This window comes from Alternaria infectoria, assembly GCF_024043175.1.
Source record: "Alternaria infectoria strain BMP 0036 chromosome Unknown scaffold_7, whole genome shotgun sequence".
NCBI lineage: Eukaryota > Fungi > Ascomycota > Dothideomycetes > Pleosporales > Pleosporaceae > Alternaria > Alternaria infectoria.
The window spans coordinates 189,664-212,499 of record NW_026250696.1 but is presented as its reverse complement, the minus strand read 5'-3'; the positions used below and the strand labels follow the sequence as shown (position 1 = coordinate 212,499).

The following is a 22,836-nucleotide window of genomic DNA, read 5'->3' as shown; positions in this document are numbered from 1 at the left end:
TCAGCACAGCTTTGCGGTCGACTGGGCACAGATGGGTAACAGTGGGGATGTTTGTTGGCAGCAGGCCTGCGCCAGGGCAAGCTGGTATGACTCGACGGCGACATTATACTGCTTGGCCGAGTAGACAGTCGAGAGGACGCCAAACAAGATTGTCAGGAAGAAGACACCGAAGATAGCCACCCAAATGGTCGCGAATTGGGCAATATTCCTGGAGTCTACTAGAGTTTGACGTACAGTCTCTGGTGGTCCATGGAACAGACTCAGCAGTTGAGCGAGACGGCTCCTCCAGTACAGGAACTCGTCTAGCTCGGTTGCTCGCGGTAACTCCAAAGGGTTCAGTATCTCCATATTAACATGTGAGTGTTCCAAGAAAGTCTTCGTTGGCTTATCGCCAAAGGGAAACAGTAGATCGAGTGTGCGAATGGTTTCGTCCAAGACATCTGCCGGGATGATTGTTGCATTCGGTTCATTGCGATGGTTCACAAGGCTGATCTTGTGTTTGAAGATGGAGAGCTGTCTTTTGCCCCTGGTTCCTTCCATTTTCAGATGGTCGACCAAGCTGTCGGTCCAGTGTATCCTGAGTCGGCAGGTTTTCTTCAATGCCGCGGCTGTGAAGGAATCGTCGAATAGGAAGTAGGCCGCAGATTGTGCTTTTTTGGTGCCGCGGAGGAACGGACCTGTAACCATACTTTCAAAGGATTGGTCGTTCGGCCAGTGGATTTGGGTGTCTCTGAGATTCACTGGTCCAAGGGAAGGTGGAGTGGAGTGAACTCGGATTCCCAGCCAAAGTTGTACCACAAGCTCGATAGAGCAAGCAATCTCCTCATCACTGGGCTTGTGATAAGCTTTCTTTATTTCATCCGTCAGTACCCTTCTCTTGTTGCCTGGGTTCAATCTTATTTGAACCACTATTTTACGCAGGTCATCCCAATCTTGGACTGCGAACTCTTTACGATGACTCATCAGGCTTTGTAAGGTCTCTCCCCAGAAGCTGAGCAAGGATTTGTAGTTCTCATCGTTGTAGTCGCCCTGTGTTAGATTGAGATGAGGCCAAAAGGCATTGATCAATTCACACTTTTTGTCGGTTGCAAGCCTCAACGTGTCAAACCAAGGAGCATTGGAGAAAAGCTTCAATTTACCCAGTGACATCTTAGCTTCATGCCTGTCTGCGAGAGCGTGGATGCATCACTGTTATGTATAGTGAGGCAGCATAGCTAGGTTGTGGTGGCGAGACGAGCCACGTCTCCATTGATGGCGGGGTATGCATCTTGAGGTGGCAAACACAGTTCACACCGGTCAGATCATTATAGTTCAGCTCGCCTTTGCTGCACCGGAAAGGTAACTAGTGCTTACCATGTCAAGCCACCAACTCCTTCAGCTAAAAGCGCTCAAGTCCTTCCTTACATCAAAGCTTTGCACAACCTCCCTGATGAAGAGCACACAATAACTAAGTCGCTAAGATCCGCACATGGTGTGTATGTCTTTTTCCAGGCAAATCAGAATCTAATCCTAGTATACCTATTTGACTTTGTGACAAGGCTGACACATGTCACTCAGCATATTCTAGCAGTTTTACAGGACGTCGACTCACTTCTTCCCTCTGACTACTGATCGTAAAATCAGATTAATAGGATACAGAGGGGGTAGTAGATGCATTCTGAGGTTGCTCACCCTAAGCATATCATTGATTACCTCGAGAATCACGATGATGAATGGACACATCCCTTCATCCACTACCCAGCATACTATATCTGCAGCTCTGGCAGACACCGAAGAAATAGATGGATACAGAGTAGGCAGGATGGAATCAGTTCCGCCTCCACAAGAGTTGTATACTCGGTTTCGGCTTGTTCGAGAGCAGCTCAGCCACCAGCTGGTACAGGCAACTACAACTACCAAAATCATTGGGACATCTTTGACAGATATCATGCTATGTATGGCTGCTAAATGCGATTCTTTACAGCAAACAGGGTCCACGATACGGTTGAAACCCACAGTTTGGATCCAGTGCGAGAACCCGCAGTTGAGGAAAGTTGTCGCGAAAGCAATCAAGGGCAGTAAAGTCCTCCAGAACTTTATCAGCAGGGAACATCTGGAAAAGCCTCATGTTTCTCTGAACGCACCAAATCTCTGGGTCTTGAATGCCATGTCCGGACAACGAACAGGGCGACCACATACGGGCTCTCTCGAGATCCAGGACGGCGTCTCCAGTTTGAACACCATTTGTGGTGCGCGAGCTAAATTCTTGGTGCAAACGCAGAACAGAGCTGTTACTTGCTACTCCACTATCGGCGGTTTGGTCGTCGTGCGTGATCGTCTCTTCGCCATGACAACCGCTCACGCTATCGTGAATGCGGTCTCAGATGCTCAGCTCACTGTCAGTGAACCACTCGGAGAGTCGCATACGCTCAAATGGGAAGCATCGCCATTTCCAAAAACTTACTCATATGTAAGAGACGCTTTTGTTGATGGAGTCCGTCTCGCCAGGGGCGCCCACTGCGCTGCAGCTGCAGACTTTGCCCTGATAGACCCTGCATCGCTCGCAAGTTTATCCAACAGATACCAAACAGAAGACAGTGAGAACATCGAAACAGTCGCAGATCATATACCAACATCTGAACTCTTCGCCGGAGATGTGTGGGTCGTCACAAGCCGCGATGGACACCCAGCAAAGGGGTACATGGTACAGGGTGATGCTTCTATCATTATGGAAGGTGGCTTCATTCACACAAAGATGGTCAAATTCACTGCGAACGTCGGTAAGTTCGCCTTTGTGATGCGCGGGCAGGTCGCTAATCAAAGTAACAGGCCGTGGCTTATCGGGCGCATGGGTCGTCCGAGAAGGAAAGCTATGTGGCGTAGTATGCGCAGGCAATACTTCAAGATCATATCTCCATATGATCCCAGCTGAAACGATGTTGAAGGATGTGAAACGAGTAGTTGAATCGGACACCGTGAGGGTGGCGACTGCGCAGGACATATCTGAATACGAGGCTCGACGAAGATCACGCAGGTCCAAAGACCAAGGTAAAATATAACCACATAGGAACAAACTTTGTAAGGGTTGCTGACGAGTTCGATAAGATGTCTTCGCTTCTACGTTGTCTCGTGAACGACACTCCGCAGTACTAACTGAGCATCTATCGGAATCTTCACGTTCAGAGCGTGCATCTGCAGACGAGCCAGCCCACAGCCGTCCGACATACACGGATGATGTAGGTGTTCGCTTCCGAAAACTCTTATAGTTACATGCGGGCTAATGAGACTATAGGTATATTGGAGACCATCTCCAGAAACCCCTAGAGCTCGTGAGACCTTCCTCAGTCCAGAATATCTCCCTTATGGTATCACTGTCGCATCTCAGGGTCGGGGTGACTTTGAGCAGGGTCGGGGTGACTTTGAGCAGGGTCGGGGCGACTTTGAGCAGGATCGGGGTGACTTCGAGTATGGTCGGGGTGACCGAAGTAAAACTGATGATGAAAGTCCGGCTGATGAGGCAAAGAGTTCGGCTGCATACGATCTGCAGTTTGGGACCGGTAGATACTTCTGAGGCTATCTTTTGTACACATGAGATGAATTTCAAAGCTACGATGCAATATTGTATGCGAGACCGTATCGTGGAAGATCATCAGTCCACTGTACCCGTAAGTTTGGACGACGACCCATTAGCAAAGCGTTCCAATCTGAGAGCCTTGGATAGTTTGCGTCCGCCTTACAGCAATCCCCAGATATCTCGAATATCGTCAGGCGCATGGTGAGAGCTGGAGCAGCGTTCACAATGCCAGACTGCGCAAAGGCGCTACTCCACAATGGTGCTCCCATCAACGCACTCGAACGTAAGATCCGATTCCGTTTCCAGGATGGGATACAGGTAGACGATAAGATAAACGTAACGCCTCTCGATAGACTGGAGGCTACGAAGAGTTTCAAATGAAAGATGGTAGACCAGCGCAAACTATTGTCAACCTCACAATTTGGAAGCCTTGAAGATCGATTGGATGCAGTAAAAAGACATATGTATAACGAGGGTGGAACACCTCACACATTGGAAATGATTTGCGATCATCGGCCATGATGGAGTACAACTGATTGAGTCCTGGAGATCAAGGGCTGTGGTGGAGTCGTGTTCAAATTGCAAATGTTTCCGATGACGTAATTGCTACTGTTAGTTGGCGGAGCTGTCGGATGCCTCATCGCAACAGCGTGAGGTCTGTATAATATCGCAGCTCAAGGACATCATCAGATGTTGAGGCGATGCACGTACGCGACAGATCCAAAGGGTGATGGCCGGCGGCGTGGAGTGAGGTGAAGATGAAGCATCGCGATTGCTGTTTGTGGACGTGCGAAAAGGGGACTACCGACAGGGATTATCGATAGCGAGGCAACAACGATGCGGTTGCTCTGAACAACAAAGTCTTTCGCCTCGATCCTATTGCTTTTCTTTCAATGCGACCCTTGCGATTGTTGCTCTCACATAATACGACACTTGTTTGCAGAGGCGTCAAAGGGCGACGCGCGCTCGTTGCAGACGTGACATCTCCACAGTCGCGTCTTTGTTTCCATCACCATCTGTCTACTCACCCCACTACCACTACAATCAATGCGCTCGCACATATATGAGTCGAATGTAACTGTGCACGCATTCATTACTCATCAATTTCGCGAACTTCACGTCCACACCGTGCCAATCGAACGCGCATACTCCAGCGACTCAACACTCTCGCAACCAAATACCACCCGGATGGCCTCCAAATACGACTCTGTAAAGTGCAAATCATGTGCTAGAGTCCTCGCTGTGGTATCCGCCACTGGACTTGTACCTACGACCTCACCGGATGCCTCCCATGCAGGATGCAGCACATGTCAGCGATTCGACTCTCTGTATGACGCGATTAGAGAAGCCGATACTGAATGGGCTGTACTCGAAAACAAGCGCGACTCAATCAGTAAATCATTCGCGCGAGACAACCACAAGAGGGCTCATATGGAGTTCGACAACTGGTTGATGACTGTCGAAGCGCCTGGACCAGCAAGAGACGCGCAGAATGAACACCCGGAGAACAAGGACCATGGAGGAGGGGACTCTATCAACGACGACAAACAAGATATAGATGGTCCCAAGCGTCGAAGATCACACTCGCCTACTACCCAGCGGTCTGGAGAATCATCCGATACAGCACCACATGGACAGCAAGGCATATCGCTGTCTCTCAGGCCATCGCCTAAACGATCGCACAGCTCATCAGCTTCGATATCACGCAAGCGGCTCAAATTTTCCGATTCAGTCGAGTTCCATGAGAATTACAGGACCAGTGAGCAGTATCACCGACCGAGCGAAACGTACGCGCGAGGGAGAAATGCGCCGCCTGAGGGTTCCGAGTACATGGACACTAGTGGATCGGGTCTGACCTTCCTGAAGTTCACCGGTACGAAGAAAGTTGGCGCCAAATGGGTTGAGCTGAGCGAGGAAGAGCTTGCAAAGCAGAGCGAAAAAGCAAAGACATGGGCGCAGCTGCGGAAACTCGCAACTGCAGGGAAATCGAAAGCTGATACACCGGAGGCCGATGCAGAAGTAGAGGTGAGGCAGGATGACGATGCTCCTCAAGATGCTCGTGCAGCAAGACTTGCACGAAGAGCTAAGGGAACAAGCGCGGAATCAGTGCAAGCTCGGGGCACGACAAGTAGACGGGGCCGGGGCACCTTGCGAAAAGGGAAACAGCCATCGCTTGTCAGTGCAGTGGATGATGTCCCAGAGACTGCGTGTGACTCTACCCTCGTCTCGAATACCACAACAACAGCACATGGAAATGATCATCATTCGGACGGAGATCTAGGTCGGGTGGAGATCATCGCATCTGGAGACGACGGTCTGGAGCGAAGACATGACGCTGTTCCCAGAACAGAAACCACAGCGGCACTGGGCGCCGATCAAGTACGAGAGCCAGCCACACCCCACGAGGAGCCCCACAGGGATATGCAAGTGACTAGCGAGGCGATGTGCCAGAGTATTGCAGCTCAGCCAAACACCAGTAGTGTGGAGTCTCAACCAACAGTCGTATCTGGAAACGACCAATCGCAACTCGAGCCAAGGAAGAATGCCTTATGCACAGATCATGATGCACCGGAAATTGAGATACCTGAGGCGTCGTCTGGGTCTCGAATTCTGCGACCGACCTCAAGCAACCTTGAGGATACCGGCATCGCAAGTGCGCGAGACCTAGACCATCTCTCAGATGCTCGCCCCAATTCTGAGAAAGTTCCAGCGCGAAAGGAGGATGCTGTGCGCGAAGACCCTGGAGTGTCAACTCAAAACACGCCTACTGCTGCAGAGAAGGCTATCGCGACAGGAACATCTCTGCAACAGCCATCCGCGGAGCGTGAAGACCTCGTCTCGGAGCTGAACACGTCTACATCAGCTGACAACAAGCTTCAAGTGCAGGGTCACTCCAATGTGGACATCGCTAGCGCCACGATACCGCAAGACCCTGATCGCCCTCCTGCAGCCAGAATGCCCACAGAAGAAGCGTAGATCCTCGCAGGGGGCATGATCGACGAAGCTGGAGACGCTGCGAGTCAATATCTAGGTTAAAGATGCGTCCCACAGAAGGATCCAGCCTCTCTCGTGGCCGTAGAATAACAGAGTAGGGATGGCAGAGGTGGCCTCGTTTGAGCAGGGCCCTTATGTGGGTACTACAGCGTGGTTAGCGGCGAGTCCGTGGCGGACACTTGCCGCCGGTCCACAGTTCGGCGTACATGCCGTGCCGCAAGCGCCGCAACTCTTGTGTATGATAGCAATAATAATTGTCGGTCTGTAGACGCCGATGTCTATGCGATTCCTCTGATGGTGTCCTCTAAATGCCATGTGTGTCTGTGCGTTGATCACACGAAAGCGATACTGGTACTGTCACTCGTACTTCCATGGAACAGGTGAGGGGGAGGACCATCCTCATCATGACTCCGCTCCATCGAATGGCTCTTCTAACGCAGCTTCTAACGCATGTTCTATTCCTTCTCGAATGCAGCTAAAGTGCTGAGCTAGAAAATATCAAGTAAGTCCTGTGCCCTTCCCATGGGACCATTACGTCGCATTCGTCTCGAATGTCGTATTCAGGAACATGATGTATTCGAGGAAGACCCACCACCTATGGTCTCAGCTGCACCTCTACCTGATCCAGGCCTTATCCAGAAAACAATTCTCCTTCTCCCAGCGTACGGGATAACGCTATGCCTTTTCGTATTGTGGCGACAACAAATTTCCTCACCGATCAATGCGCAAGTGGAGCGATGACATGGCCCAAAGAAGAAGGATTGATTGCGGCGGAAGGGCCGTTCCAGCTCTGCCGGTGTGCGTAGCCGTAAAACGTACGACTTTTTCTTCTTTGTGTATGCTGCGAGATTGCCGATACCCGGTGTTGGCTTAGATCTAAGGTATGGTGTTGATCAATGCTTGGTATTTCAGGCGGCAACTAGCCTTTTTGGGTAGTACATGGGCGGGCTATCACGATGTGGTGAGTTGATGTTGTACGTTTTGCAACTGGGTTGATGTACGAGATTGCGAAAATGATAGAAATTCTTGTGGAGACTTGGGATTGATAGCGAGAGTGAGACGTGGGAATGCGCATTGTTGCATACTATTGCGGCTTGGGCTCTGAAACCTTCTGCATCCTACTCTTACTTGCTTTTTTTTTGGGTCAGATAACTCCTACGTCGAAGTGACGTTGAAGTCCTAGTCTTGGCGAGAGGACTTAAAGACAGAGATAGTACGGAGTTAGAAGCTGCTACGAAGTACCTAAATTATGTTCGACAGACTTGAGTGCAGGAGTATGAGTAGGACCTCTCCTTCAGCGGCGGTATAGCAGTTTTCGGATTCGGGTTCGTTTACGTCTTCTCAGCCTTGCCCGCCTCGCTCTTGCCCTACCTAGATCATCTCGAAATATGGCAACACATACTGGACACAACACTATCCAACGCCTTCGAATCCAGATTCAACACTTTGAGAACTTCTCTTGCTTCATGGGTGCGAAGCTCCAATAACCTTAAAGATCCCCATTTCGCCGAACGAGCTCGTCGAACTTCGGCAGCGTCCAGCCGCTCGACCGCTGCCGCCTCGCAATATTTTCGGTGTCGGCCTGAGACCGGCATATACCGTTATACCAGCTCAACGTCTTCATCATGGCGACAGGAACTGCGCTGCAGCCCGAGGGTTGCAAAATGAAAGCTGCACGTGGGGAGCTGCGGGATTCCTTGCGGTGACGTCATGGGACCCCTCGCATCCATGGATGGATCTCACCAACGTCGACAGGGTTATCGTGTGACCGTCTCGTCAATACTTTCCAGGTATCAAGCGGCGCGATTTACCTTTGCACCCACATCCCACGTCTCAGATACCGGGGGAGGGGATGTTTTTCCCTCGAGGGTGAAGATTGCCCCCCTCAAGGTTCGGTCTTACTAGAGTATGTCATGCATGCCCACGGTTGATTCCGCGACAACGGCGAAAACACTATGAGCCCGCGACATTCCACCCACTCCCCTACCCCGGCCCGGTTCCAAGCACATGTCAACAGGACAAAACATTTTTGGCTGACGCACGCACGGTCCTCCGGTTCCATCGTTCCGTCGGATAGATCTTTCCAACCAGCTAACTGGGATTCAGGGACCCGCCAATTTACTTACCGCGACCCCAAGATCAACACCCCTCATCAAATCACCGATTTGCGATGACATCGCCACCCCAGTCGCAGACTCAGACCGAGGTTGGCCGCTCTCTCTGCCAACAAGGTCGGCGATAACAGCTTGCGGTTGATACGAAACGACCTCAGCCTGCCCGCGAAGGTGTAATGGATATTGGCAGTCGGCTAAATCGGAAGCAGGTAGCCATTAGCGCGGCAACGTGTTTCTCAACACCACCAGGGCAAGCGGGATGTGGAGGGGTGGCTGGTAAAGCTCAGACCGGCTACCGTGGCCGTCGTATCGCACGCTGTCGACAGCGCCCAGCGTTGCGGCGGTCAGTGAAAGCAAGAGCTGAGGCAAGATGCGACATGAACCGAGGCGCTCAACAGTATACTTTGATCCGCGTACACAGCCTCGTGTCTAGTTCTCAAAGGCCATTCGGTTTCCAGACTGCATTTTGAATTCGACTATCGGCAAATGCCTGCATGGGCCATCGAGATGCCGTGGGGGATTGCAAAAGCTGGTATCGGCGATGGATCGGCAGCAAGCATAGTGAGTACTCTGGAGCAAGTGCAACTATCAATTGCTTGGACAATGTCTTAGCTTGAGCCCAACCACGAGGTATGCACGTTGCCATGCATCAAACTATCTCGTGCATTCTTCCACATACGGTCTAACAGGGTACTGAGACACCTTGCGCGAGCGTCTTGACCTACTGTTCCGTTGGCCAAGCTAGAGGTCACTAGCGGATTGAAACTTCTGTCACACTTTGGAACGAAGTTTACGCAAGATTATTCGAGACATATCACAGGACTAGGATGCGATGGCTATTTCGGCTGTACAGAGGTCCGCAAACAATCATCTCAAAGCTCAAAGCAGTAGATCCATACGTCATAATCAGACCACAAATCTCACACCTACTTTACGCGTGTTGCGTTTCATCGCCCAACTCACGGCAAAACCCCGGAGCCGCAGGTGCTGGCCCCCAAAAGGGGAATCCGGTGATCCCTACACCATCAGCCTGCCCGCGCACTAACGAAATGCATGAAAACCTGCAGTAGCGTGCACTACGCGCCGTTAAGCCTCACTAACCTGCAGCAGGAAATCTTCGAGAAGCCCTTGTATCCTATCCTTCGCTTATCCATGGTTTTCATGGCTACGCCATCGTGCATAGTGGGAGCGGTGTCTTGCTTGCATGTGCATAGGTGCCGTAGCTGCAGCTTTAAGATTAGGAGACCTGGGAGACGCAGCCACCGTCCGGTCAGGTCAAACATCGACCAGCTAGCGTAGTCACAGCGTTGCGGTGTACAAGATGCATAATCTTCACGCTGTAAACGCGCCGTGGGACGCCCACAGTGCTCGTCGGCCATACTTTACACAGCGAAGGATTCAAGGTGCATGAGAGTGATGTCATGGAGGCAGTTCCCGCTCGCCAGCCAGCAAACGCGTGCATATTCAAGGCGTGGAGTTATTGTGCATCATCAGACTACCAAGCATCCTCCACAAAAGCCCCCCGCCAAGACACCGAGCAGGGATACCCTGATGCTAAAGCCCCGACTCGTTACGAGGCACGCACGCACCTCGTCTGTTCCCGTCCCAGGCGTTTCCTCTAGGGACCAAACTCTAAACCACGTTTCTCTATTCGCCGAGAGAATATCACCAGAGAACGCGTCCGAAGCGATCAGCGACGCCTGCCACCAACCTCACAATTACGTGTCTTGTGACAGCAACCGCATCACGGATTGCCTAACAAGGTGACGGATAAGGTGACCTGTGATATAATGATCTTCGTTGCGCCGAAGCACCGCCACATAGGACCGCGGGCAAAGGCTCCGGCTAGCAAATTGGAGCACAACAACCATGGGTGTCTCAGACATTGCCAAGGTATAGCACGCATGTATTCAGGCGTGCGTCATACATCGCCAATCCATGCTCGAGCAAATTGGGCCGCCGTGATTGCAAAGAAGTACAGGCCAATATATGCAGGGCTCTCGATTGTGTCTCGCGCGTAAGTAGCCATCCGGTCGCGAACCGGATCCGCACTGGCGGCGAAGGCGGAAAAGTGGGGGTTCAGATGAGACTTGCGCTCGTGGTCAAACACCGACCGGTGTAGCAGCGTTTGCTAGACAACGACAAGTCTGTCTTCTGGAAGGAAAACTTCGTGCGTAGAGTTGAGAGTGGAGGAGCTAGAATCGTAGTTTACAAAGTGGGTATGGGGTACGGATGAAGCTACCCGGGTAGAACGGCACAGGCGGTAGCGGTCAAAGGGTTCAGCTTCGAAATCATGTTGTCATGTTGTTTGGTGCATCGTGGCTATAGGGTAGGGTTGAGCGAGTTTGCAGGTCACACGTGCAGACAAGATACGTGGGCAAGTAAATTGGTGTAGAGCCTGATAAGCTTCTATGGTGAATTTGTATATGTGTTATCTAGATTGGAATGGGCTAATACCGCAATCCTGATTTCTTCTAGCTATCTAACCTTCTTCCTACAGACGTCTCTTCAGTAATCTGAAGCATGCAGCCCGTGCGGTCGCATTGCAGCAGACCGTCCGATCATCGGCGCTGCGCTCAAAGGGGCCTGGCAACATGTGTCGGCTTGGAATGACAGTTCGTGTTGCTCTAGTCTTCCGATAGTTCCCGCACCATGGACAAGGGCCAGGCGCACGCTAGTGGCTCCTCGTAGCAGGTACTCTGCATCCCAGACTAAGCTGTCGGGAGGTACCTAGACTCATGGCTGAAGCTGACAGCAGGCTGGCGGCGGGCTTGCTAAGGGCCCAGGGGACAAAGTTTGTGGCTGGTTGGATGCCTCCAAGTGGAGTGCTCATGGTACCAGGCCCTCTGATTCTTCGCCTTGCCACTGCTCGAATAGCTGGCGCACGCGGTAGTCGGTCGCCCAACCAATGTCCGACTCAATGTCTCGTAGGAGATGTAATACGACTTGGCGCTCTCGAGCATCGCTGAGGCACTGACCAGCAGTGAACAGGGGCTGCACAGAGTGGATCCGGACCGCTTCATCTGACCGAGCGAGCGAAATGCCAACAATTTCGCGGCTGTGCTTCTGGCACATGGCCAGAACGGACTGGTACGAGTTCATGCGTGCGACGACGGTGCTGCGCCCCTGGGTGGACTCGTGTGGCTTGTTCATGAAGAGGAGAATCTGCGACATGTGGTATGTCTGCATCGTCGAGGCGCACATGGGAATCGAGTACCAGACCTCTGCAAACATGGAGGCATTATCGTTGTTGAACATCGGTCCGGATGTTTGGGCGGGTGCCACCCTGGCAGAAGGTTTGAAAGTCACCGGTAGTCCGTCGTGCCACACCTGGAACTGCTTGCGGAGACTAAACCAGTAATCCAGAAGGGTCCGCTGAGGAACGCCAGCCCAACTCATGCCGGCTTCGTTTGAGACTTCGTCTCCCGCAGCCATGAAGTTGACTAGCTTGGCCATGAGCCAGACCAGGGCGTTGCAGATGAGGTCTTCCCTCATCACCTTCTCCTCGTCGGGGTAGCCGGTTGCTGTCGTGTTGCTAGGCATAATGTAGCCTCGGTCGTCGATCATGAGGCCAGCCTCTCTCCACAGCGTCAAGTCATCGGTGTCTAGCCTTGTGTTTGTCTTGTTGATGAAGGCTGCGAGCATGTCTTGTCGGGCAATGTTCCAGAACGTTGCTCGCCGAGCTTTTGATGTGAAGTTGAAGTTTGCGGATGGCATCGATGATGTGGGTGTTGGTAGTTGTAATGGCATAACATGCTCTTGTGAAAGGACAAGGAGGGACTTTGCACCATTCAGATGCTTCGCCCAATCCGAAACGGAAGTGTCTAAGAACTCATAGACACAAAGAATAGCAGATGCGGCCAGCAGTTCGTCGGTGTTCGCTACGAATGAAGTGTTGCTGGAAGTCCGTCGTCGCTTGTGTGCTGGCCCATCGTAGGCGGAGTTTTGATGTCTTTGCTCGCACTCTGACTCGTCGGGAGAGGAGGCGACGTCCATCTTGAGAGCGTGCAACAGTAGTGACACAGCAGTATCATAGTATACCGCTGCCTTGTGCTTCCAGTCGACCAGTGGTGCCTCGGGGTACTGCTCCATCCTAGCTTGACGCGTTACACTGCCTCCCATAACAGGCTTACGACCCTGAACACGAGCAAGAGCCTTCGCCGCACAGGCAACAGCTGCGTACTTGAGTAATGGGTTGTCACGCGCCTGTACGGGGACGTAAGACGCGAAGTAAGTGCCAAGGTCGAATAGGTCCATCCAGTAACCGGGGCCTTCTGAGAACCACCGGAGAAGGAACGCGATTTCGTGGTCATCTTGCGTGGACATGCTGACGTCCGAGCGAGGTGGTGATCGCCGTGAGCTTGATATCGAAACTGAGCGGTGCATGTGGTCGGCAGAGTCGTACGGTGAGTTGAGGCGAGGATCTATGGGCGGCGACGCTGTGGAAGCTGGGAACTCCATCACGGGATGTATTCTTCGGTTGCATAATGATAGAGGAGGCGAGAGTGGGGTGCCTACAACAGATGCGGGTGGTGACTGCATCAGTGGTGGTAGGCTTTCTAGGTCGGGGGTATAACAGAAAGGAACGCTGGTAGGAGGCATCTCGGGCCCCATGCTCGATGGTGTGCTGGTAACTGAATGGAAGTTGCTGTGTGTGCGCCATGAAGGTAAAGAGCGAGCCTCGAATGGGCCAGGCGACTCCATGGAAGCTGTCGACATTGTGTCAAAGTCGGGTGTCCCGGGATCCAGGTACGGGTTGGTGGTGTTGATGAAGGTGACTGGGTAAGGCGTTAGCCAAGCTACATGGGTTACGTGAGACAGGACCTACCATGCTTGGGGATATCCATCCAGATGGCGTCCTCATCGAATGTGTTTTTGTAGGCGTAGAAGCCCTTCAGCGAGTTCTCGTCCCCTGAGTCTTCGCCGTTCATGGAGGCATTGTGTTGGTGGCGAAAGACGATGCCTGAGGATGGAATGCATTCTCTTGAGGCCTTGGTGCATTGTCCGCACACGGGCTTCTTCTCATCACACTTCAGCTTCCGCTGACGGCAAGTGAGACTGCGGGAGGCGTCAGTGGGCGACGACGTGGAAAGACAGGTCGACATACCATCCGGTTCGTGATCGCATTTCAACGTAGTTCAATCGTGTGGGTCTTGATGCGAAAAGCTTAAGATATCATAGCCTCGAGCCGAGGGAAGTGGGTAAGAAAAAGCATCCACATGAGTCGGAGAGAGCTGCCCTATATCTATACCAGTATGTCGCGGGCGATAAAGCGTTTGATACTCGATGGTTAGATGCGGGGTCTAGCATGGGTTCGCGCCAGTTGCGGATCCACCGTCACCATGAGCAAGGTTACGAAAATCGACGAAAGGCTTGCTCCTGGGCTAGTGCAGTAATCTGAATCGCGCTCGCGTTGCTCAATTTAGCTGGTGTGTGAGAAGCCAGACCTCAGTGTAAGGAACTAACCTGGGCCCGCCGCGCCCACGCCAGGTCGCGTCAAGCGCCGCAGTCAGCCGAGCCATGGCCGAGTTGCTATGCATACACCACTTGCAGACGCTGCAGACGTGCGCTGGGGGAAGACTAGCCGGATTATGGACGCTAACTTGCCACTGAATTTAAACTTTTCTCCTGGTCGCTGCGCGTTCGGCTAGGGATGCAGGTCGGCCCTTCTACCTGGACTACCAACGCATTAGGGGCGGTTTTCCCTGTCTTCACAGCCGGAACTTCACTTCCTACAACCCCGCCAAGAAGCATAATAACCTATGGGAAATGTCGGAATAACCTCCACGACCTGAGCGAGCTTTGACGATAAGGCGCTGGAAGCGTTAACAGCGGCAGCGCGATGAACCTCTCTCATCATCGCATTTCCCAATCTTCGATGAGCACGCAAGCATCGGATGCTGGTGCGGCCGCCTTCACCGCCGCCCACCCGCCCACCCGTGCGCGCTTACGGTTATTGCAAGGGCTGTCGCTATTGCGACACCTTCTGCTTCTTCTTGGGACGTTCTGGTACCGCCTCGCCGGCGTCACTCTCCGCATCTTCCATTTCAGCATCGCTGTCGGACCCGCTGCTCTGATGGTCGGAGTCAAATTCCTCGCCAACCTCCGACTCCGAATCGGCCTGGAAGTCCTCGTCGACACTTTCGTCATCTTCGTCGGCGCTACCGCGGTTCGCTGGAGCTCCATCGTCACTGGACGCGAGGTCCTCGTCTTGGAGAGCAGCTGCCAGAATGGCTCCGGACTATATCGTTATGTCAGCACGTCTCAAGCAAAAGGGACATTGACACTCACGTCGTCCGCCATCTCGTTCTTCGTCTTGATGCCCTTTGCACGGAAGAAGTTCTCGAGTGGTTGTTGCTCCTCACTACGTGGTGTTAGCTCGGCTTTTCGGGTTGTGGGGGTAAACTGACCGATTGATGTTTGAAAACTGATGTTCAGCCATGCCGTTCTTCATGCTGAAAGTGATGTCAAATGTGCGGCTGGCGGCCATGGCTCCACCAACACGCGACATGGTCACAGAGGCAATGTTGTCCATGCTGATGTATGTCGCAGGCTTAGGGATGAACATGAAGGCCTTGTCGAGGCAGAACAGATGACCCTCGTTGGCCTTGATGGAACACTTGACACCCGACTGCTCGTGGTGGCTGATGAAGTCGCGAGACGGCCTTGTGATGCGCTTCCCACTGAGTCCCCGGAAGATATCTGCCACAACTGTAGCAATCGGGGCTTCGTAGTGCGACTGAAGCTTGTCCTTGTACTTGTCCTCCAAGAGGTCCCCCTTCATGTTGAGGTCGAGATTAACTTCCTCGTCGCGCTTGAACTGCATCACGAGGAACGGGTAACGCGTTTGTCCCTGGCGAAGTGGAGGATCGAGACCGACGGTGATCAAAGTGTGCATGTCGTCGGGTTTTGGCAGAACCATGAACTTCTTGACCGAGTCGAACTGGATCTTGTAGTCGTATGTTTTACCGCGTAACCGGAAGGAGCTCTCGTACATGTCGATATCGAATCGACCTCTGCCAATGGGTTAGTACTTGCTCCGAAACTGCAGATACGAGTGTCATACCTGGGAGTGAGATGTAGAATGTCCAAGAAAGTGGCGAATGTGTCACCAGCGACCTCTCCAATCTCGGCCTTCTCCATCAGCGTCTCGTAGAACAGGTTGGCGGCGTTGGTCTCCTCAACGTCCTCGGCCCCGGAGGCGTCTTCGCCGTCCTCTGTCTTCTCCTTCTTCGACGCAGTACCGGGTATGTAGAAGCGCATCTCGACAAGCTGGTCGCGGGCGCCTGCCGACTTCTTGCCTCTGAACCTTGCGCCTCCCAGATTTCCGTTTGCGCCAGCGTCGCCATCGGCAGGCAACGAGAAGTCGACGGCGACTTCGTTCTTGCCTGCCAAGTTCGTGTTGGACACTTCGGTGTAGGGGACTTCGAAGGCGGGGCGGTTGGCTACGTTGAAGGTGAGTTCAGCCTTCCCAAAGTCGGCCTTTCCCCAGTTCCAGCCACGCAGCGCATGCTCCCGGTTGTCCAGCCCGATGCCGTACCAAGTCTTGAAGACTTTGGAGACGCGGTCGAAATCCTCCTGCTTGAAGCCATCGAGTTGTATCACGCCGTCGTTGCGCGAGAGAATCTTGACTTCGTATCCGCGTGATGCTCGGCTCCACTGCGCTTGCTGGATCTGTGACTGGTCGCAAGTGTAGGTTTCGCCGTTCGCGGGCTTCCAGCCAAAGCCGGAGTCGGAGAATCGAGTCGCGCCAGGCTTCCGCGAAAGGTTGAGGTAGATGTCGTTGAACGCCTCCCTGCGCTGTATTAGCTTCGCCTGTCAGGTCTGTCGCGGACTTTAGTTTCTTACATGTTTGCGGTCGCGTCAGAATATTATAATACTTGTGAAGCAAGACGACAACGATAATGGGGAGTGGGAGGCGCGACGGGGGGAAGTCGTTACCGGAAAGTTGGTGCTCTCACTTCGTAAACGCGCTGTTTGCTTACCTAAATGCGCTAGTGGCAGATCGCACGTGATAGCGCGATTTCCGTCGCGTCTTCTGCAACCAACTTCACCTGCGACCTCCATCTCCATGATGATGGCACCAACAGCAGAGAGTCATCATCAGTCGCTACAGTTTCTCGGATGACTGGCCAACGTCAAGGAAATACTACCGCCTCAACGACGCACCAGACACTCCAGGGAACAACATCAAAGCTATCGCACTCATACCGCATACCAAAGTACCATCTCAATGACCTGCCCGAAGGACCAGACCGCAGTCTGAGTCAAAGACTCACTCTATTCATTCTGAGCCTCTGTCCAAGCAGCTGCACCCAGGATTTTCGTCCCCCGCGCATGCCGTCATCTAACCAAGCATCTGTAAGCGATCACGACTATCAATTTGATTCGCGCATGGCTCTGACGGACCAGACTCCGCTCTGCAACAGAAATCAGTCTCCTTCAGCCTGAAGACACCATGCTGTCACTTCATAGTCTCATAGTTCGTATCGCAATCGTCTCTGGAGCTATCCTAGCCAGTCCTTTCCCATGCCCTTCTGCGAATCAGTCTATCCTATCAGTGTGATGAGGCTTGAGTCATCTGCAGCAAGGCTTCATATCATGAACTGGATGATCGACCTGTTCTGGACTGTTCACTAGTTGTGGCGATATGCCACGTCAGTTGCGGCTATGCCCTTACAGTACTTTACGGACCGCAGCTCATTTCGCCTCAAAGCTAATATCATCACATGTTTCTAGCCGCATCACCTTTATCCATGTCCAGCCAACACTCCACTTGTTTCGTCGCGCACAAGGAGTTTAACTTTAGGAAGGATGGATACTGTCTTGCCGGTGTACGCTCTGGTCATCAGTGTCCATTTTTCAAGGTCGCAGTCATTGAGTTTAAACTGACCACTGCGCTGGTACCTTCAATCACTTGTGTCAGCGTGAATATGCAATGTCATCACTTCGGCTTCGGAGCGCCTAAACGCCCTGTACACTAGCTCCTGAGCTGAGCTGTCTAGACTGAAGTTTGAAGCCTTCGTAAGTGACGCGTGCTGAACTCGGTCCGGCTGTACCTGACGCAACTCATCCCTATCTGGCCTTGAGGAGAACGAGGTTTCACTCGTTAAATTCATCAAGACGTTACAGATGCGTCGTTTCAATGATGCGACTTGGGTTCTGGTGGATGGATACATTGACTGTAATATTCCTAGGCGTACATGCACGCCACTAGAATGCACGAGATTAACCGGATCAACACACCCTTCGATCACCTACAATGCTCTTCCAGCCCCCACGGCTGTTATGGTCAAAGTGATGAACATTTGCCCGAGCATTTGCCCCAGATTAAGGTGTCGACGAACGACAGTAGCGTACGGCAGGAGTATACTCCGGGAGATGGTAAATGTCGCACGGGAACTCAAAATCTCGCATGTTCTGTAGCCGAAGGAACCAATTCTAGTGAGGTTACTAGGTGAAATGAGTCCACATTCTCGGAGTTGCATCCGGATGCTCTTTTATATGTTCCGCCTCGAAACGAATTCTGGTCACTTTCAGGAATCCTGAACCGAGGCTTCTCATCTCGTATCGGTCACTGCCTGGGCAGGTTTTGGGGAACGTACAAGTCATCGCGATCTATGTTCGTCATAGCTTTGAATCTGCTGTGCGAAAGTGATGGACACTCGGGAACGGTGTAATTGTTGTGAGCTTTCACCCAGGTACGTAGCGAGCTGGGTGAATTGCGAGCACTAAACAGCTGTAGGACGCTTCGTTAAGGGAATAGGCGCTTTCCTCGGATTCAATGCACACAAGTTCTCGAAGTCGCGATACCTCTCATTCGAGAGCGTCTCCTTGCGTATGAGTCGTGTGAAATGCGGAAGGTGCGGTTGGCTCATCGTCTCTGGGTCGCCTCTGGGTCATCACAGTACCATAGGACGGCGGCTGAACGCATCTAAAAACCAATGCAGAGCAAGGAAACATTTACGATGATGTTAATTGAAGCATCTAACAGAAAGCTTCCTATGACGCCATCTAGGTGCCTGTCTTACTCAGCATGCCCCTCCAGGTGAGCTCGGAGCTACCCCGCCATACCGGTACTTCGCTCAGCTCCTTCGACGCATCCGAACACCCCCATCATGACACCATGACGGATACGAGCGCACAACAGGCTGAAAGCCACTATTTTGCCAATGAGCCCCCGCCAAAAGATCTCAAAACGAACACGACCCTTGCGCGCGAATTCATCACGCGTCATGCCGACGAGGGCCGTCGCGTCGTGCTTGTCACTTCAGGTGGCACCACAGTGCCTCTAGAGCAGCAGACAGTCCGCTATATCGACAACTTCTCGGCCGGTACTCGGGGAGCCACAAGTGCTGAGTACTTCCTCCAAAATGGCTATGCCGTCATCTTCCTGCACCGACAGTTTTCGCTGTTGCCTTTCTCACGACACTACTCGCACAACACGCGCTCATTCCTGGACTACATGAAGGAGGAAAATGGACAGGTAGTGGTGGATGAACAGCACCAGGACCAGATGTTGCGCGTGTTGCGCCAGTACACGGAGGTCAAGCGAGAGAACAAGCTATTGATCCTGTCATACGTGACCATCACCGAGTACCTGTGGAATCTGCGCGAGGTTGCGCAACTCATGCGCCCACTTGGGCCGAAAGCCATGTTCTACTTGGCCGCCGCCGTGTCTGACTTCTTCGTACCCCAAGACCGCATGGTCGAACACAAGATACAGTCCAACGAAGAGTTCCACCAGGGCCCAGATGGCGCCCGTGGGGGCGATGTGAAGCCACCGGCTGCGCGCACTGAAGGAAAGAGTCTGATCATCGACCTCGAGCCGGTACCCAAGTTCCTCAAGCAGCTCGTTGATGGCTGGGCGCCCGATGCGATGATAGTGAGCTTCAAGCTGGAGACTGACCCTGCCCTGCTGGTCACCAAAGCCAAATACGCCCTGAACAAATACTCGCACCATCTTGTAATCGGGAATCTACTAGCCACTCGGAAATGGGAAGTCGTGTTCGTGTCTGTCTTCGATGACGAAAAATGGATACGCGTACCCACCAGCCGTAGAACGAAGAGCTTGTCAGGAATGCCATCACTTGTCGGGTTGGCCGATCCCTTGACCAAGAACGACGTCCAAGCAAGCGAATCACTTGCAACAGAGAAAGGGGTACCACAGGGCGAGCCTTCTCTGGAAATCGAATCTCTTATCATCCCCGAGATTGAGAAGATGCACACCAAGCTCATAGACAAGACCCCTGCATAGCAATCCCAGACATGATGAGCAAGCGTTGTTTGTACTTTGCCTTCTACGGCATGTGTTCCGACACGGGTCATTGGATCGCACGGCATCTTACACGTGTTCATCAGGCTTTCAATCTACACATTACATTGGTTTTACCGCATTGCTCACTCTAGGATGACCCTCCACTGTGCCGAAGTGTGGCGTATGCTGGCGCCCCAAATAACCAACAAGACAGCACCGATGCCGACTATACCAGCGAAGACCCCAGCCAGGGTACCGAAAGCTCGGACAAAACCCGCCTCTTCAGCCCAAGGGATTACACCGAAGAGGAAGCCAAATGCCACGATGTTCTTCAGCCCGTTCACAAGCAGCAGTACGTCCGAGTTGACTGGGAATGCGCAGTCGCTCACGTACGCTATAGTGATCGTTGGCATGGCTGTGAGCGCCATCGAGATCATGCCGTACCCGAAAAAGAGCGAAACCCACGACAAGGCGTTTTGAACACCATAGCCGAACACAAGGCAGCCTGCTGTTGTGATCACCAACGGAATGCATACCAGGTATAGTCGGGTTTCCGGCTCGTAGATTCCGAGCATTTTCCTTGTTCGCCACCTACACCACATGTCCACGAGGTCACCTGCATTCAGTCAGCACGTTTCCTGGCCGCGTGGTGCTCAATTGTGACTTACCTCCTGCCCAAGCCCCGATGACATTGCCCAAGAGGCCTGGGATATTGATCAGGCCGTTGATCTGTGGGCTCCAATTGTATGGAGGTGCTTGCAGCACGAACGGATTCAGAATGTTGACAGCGATAGTGATGACCAGGGATATGGAGTAGCAGAGAAACGCGTATATAACCGCGGGGTACACAATCATCGGCCACGGTCTGCTGGACGTTAGCATCGGCTTCCCCGCCCCGCTGAACAAATACATACCGTATAAACAGCTTCACCAGACTCGTCTCCGAGACGCCACTCCACAGGCTCAGCTCCTGCCTCCATGTGTTCTTTACCTCCTGGTGCAAGATACGATTGCTCGACTTTGGCCGGAGATGTTTCTCGTCTGCCATGACAATCTTGTCGTTCGAAGGGCAGATGGCCACACCAGCGCCTTTGATATGCTCACGCGTGTATCGAGTCTCAGGGACTAAGAGCAGTATCGTGAGGAAATTGAGTGCGGTCAAAATTGCAGCAATCCACTTGTGCCATCGCCAGCTGAGGTTGGTCGCAATGAAGCCGCAGACCAATGGTCCCACCGTATTGCCACCTGCTATCGCGTTCCTGGCGCACAGTCAGCGTACTGAAAAGGGCCTATAGGAAGGGGATATATGCTCACATATAGAGACCCATCTTGCTGCCTCGTTCATGCAAGAAGAACAGGTCCTGAGAAAATTCAGTCAGCTCGTCGGTCAAGATCGCTAAGCCCATTGCCCTTTGATTGGGTTTGGATATGAGCAAGTAGTACAGGATTACTCACGTTGACTATTGCAGCACCCAGAGCTTCTGTAGAAGACCCTGCGAACGCGGCGACAATGTTACTCCACAAAAGGCTCTTGAACGAATTGGCCATGGCGCCCCAGACGCAGCATGCGCACAGCAGGGCACTGGCGAATACGAAAACCGGTCGTTTCCCGAAATGATTGGCCATTGGTACCCAGAAGAAATTGAACACGCCCAGGACCAAGACGGGGTATAAAAGTAGATGCGCAGTCTCGTCCATCGGCTTATCAAACTCGAGCGAGAGAATATGGAACGCTGGCGCTAAGCCTGCGATCGAATAGTTGGTCAGGAAAGTGAAGGCGCACACCGAAGCGAATGCGACATGTTTCTTCCATCGTGGCCAGCGGAGAGGGTCGTTCGGGTCGGTTGGCGAGGGTTGTGGGAAGAGGACGATGTCTGCTGGTGCACTTTCACTATACCCAGCTGCGGGCGCCGAATTAGCTCCGCATTCAAACGGACAAAGACGAGCATCACCGTACCTTGTTGCAACACCACCGTACCATCAGTGCGATCCAGAGCCCTCAGGCTGGTGAATCGGAAGCCCATCATGATGTCAAGAGCCTTGAAACCAGCAGGAATCTCGACCTTGGGATCCTTTACTTCGGGTAGGAAACTGCCACTCAGAACCAGGACCAAGCAGGTGCGTCGCTATCGCTTTTAGTCTTGTCTTTCATGGGCGACATGGGGAGCACCCAGCGGAAGGTAAACATTGTTGACATGTGGTCGGACGCATGCTATGTAGGGCTTACGGAGTTCCGTGCAAGGCAAGATTACAGGTGCAGACTAGTCAACCAGGAAACTTTCCAAGGTTCTTACGCGCAGCAGGCGCCAGATTTGTTGATATACACATGCGGTCGTGTCTGCATGCTTGCTTATTTGGTTGGCTGAATGGAGATGGCTAATATGGGTATGGGGTCTGTCTGGTGCTGACATGCTGGACGTTCATGCAGTGCCGGGACATGCGGGGCCGGTCGAGATCCCGTGCCCACCATGATCGACGGCCAGACTCGATTCTGAAGGCCCTTCTCTACAAAAGAAACGTTCAAGTGCCATGGGAGATGCCGGGGTGAAAGGCAGTAGTGTATATTCGTGCTTCGACTGCCGACTGCCACGATCCTGTTGCGTGGATCAGTCGATGGCAATGTGAATGTCGATTATGGTGTCAACAACCAACTTTGGCAGCCGTGCCAGTCCTTGTCGTACACACGATCGGTGGTAATCACGACTTCGTGAGATTGCGTCGCCATGCGCTCATCTCTTTGCTTTGTCAACTTATGAGCGCCCTCAATCGCTGCGCCTGTCCCTCATGAGACGACCTTGGAACGACTCAAACATTCTCCATGCCCAGGTGTTATCGCGGATAGAGATTCCCCGAGATCTGAGCCAAGGCATCTCCACCACGCGACGAGAGGAGGCTTGCGTCATGTCGGAGACTTATCG

General features: G+C 52.7%; 6 protein-coding genes across 6 annotated transcripts; 2 read left to right on the top strand and 4 right to left on the bottom strand.

Annotated features, from left to right (window-relative positions):
* On the bottom strand, positions 1 to 1,162 carry J4E92_004949 (uncharacterized protein; the record flags this gene model as incomplete). The annotated part of the gene is made up of 1 exon (XM_051496333.1): positions 1 to 1,162. A coding segment is annotated over one exon (1,162 nt), but the record flags the coding sequence as incomplete, so codon positions are not given.
* Positions 1,163 to 4,741: 3,579 nt separating this feature from the next.
* On the top strand, positions 4,742 to 6,529 carry J4E92_004948 (uncharacterized protein; the record flags this gene model as incomplete). The annotated part of the gene is made up of 1 exon (XM_051496332.1): positions 4,742 to 6,529. One exon carries the CDS (start codon positions 4,742 to 4,744, stop codon positions 6,527 to 6,529), a length of 1,788 nt encoding a protein of 595 aa, XP_051353052.1.
* Positions 6,530 to 11,490: 4,961 nt separating this feature from the next.
* AMTR1 (Transcription activator amtr1) lies at positions 11,491 to 13,592 on the bottom strand (the record flags this gene model as incomplete). The annotated part of the gene is made up of 2 exons (XM_051496331.1): positions 11,491 to 13,439; positions 13,490 to 13,592. The coding sequence occupies 2 exons, from the start codon at positions 13,590 to 13,592 to the stop codon at positions 11,491 to 11,493; spliced, it is 2,052 nt and encodes a 683-aa protein (XP_051353051.1).
* A 1,040-nt stretch (positions 13,593 to 14,632) lies between these two features.
* Positions 14,633 to 16,949, bottom strand: POB3 (FACT complex subunit; the record flags this gene model as incomplete). Its single annotated transcript, XM_051496330.1, has 5 exons — positions 14,633 to 14,902; positions 14,953 to 15,025; positions 15,072 to 15,677; positions 15,728 to 16,461; positions 16,941 to 16,949. 5 exons carry the CDS (start codon positions 16,947 to 16,949, stop codon positions 14,633 to 14,635), a joined length of 1,692 nt encoding a protein of 563 aa, XP_051353050.1.
* Positions 16,950 to 18,787: 1,838 nt separating this feature from the next.
* Positions 18,788 to 19,918, top strand: J4E92_004945 (uncharacterized protein; the record flags this gene model as incomplete). Its single annotated transcript, XM_051496329.1, has 1 exon — positions 18,788 to 19,918. The coding sequence occupies one exon, from the start codon at positions 18,788 to 18,790 to the stop codon at positions 19,916 to 19,918; it is 1,131 nt and encodes a 376-aa protein (XP_051353049.1).
* A 143-nt stretch (positions 19,919 to 20,061) lies between these two features.
* J4E92_004944 (uncharacterized protein) lies at positions 20,062 to 21,945 on the bottom strand (the record flags this gene model as incomplete). The annotated part of the gene is made up of 6 exons (XM_051496328.1): positions 20,062 to 20,534; positions 20,587 to 20,783; positions 20,833 to 21,177; positions 21,233 to 21,279; positions 21,374 to 21,819; positions 21,876 to 21,945. 6 exons carry the CDS (start codon positions 21,943 to 21,945, stop codon positions 20,062 to 20,064), a joined length of 1,578 nt encoding a protein of 525 aa, XP_051353048.1.
* Between the last annotated feature and the right edge of the window lie 891 nt (positions 21,946 to 22,836).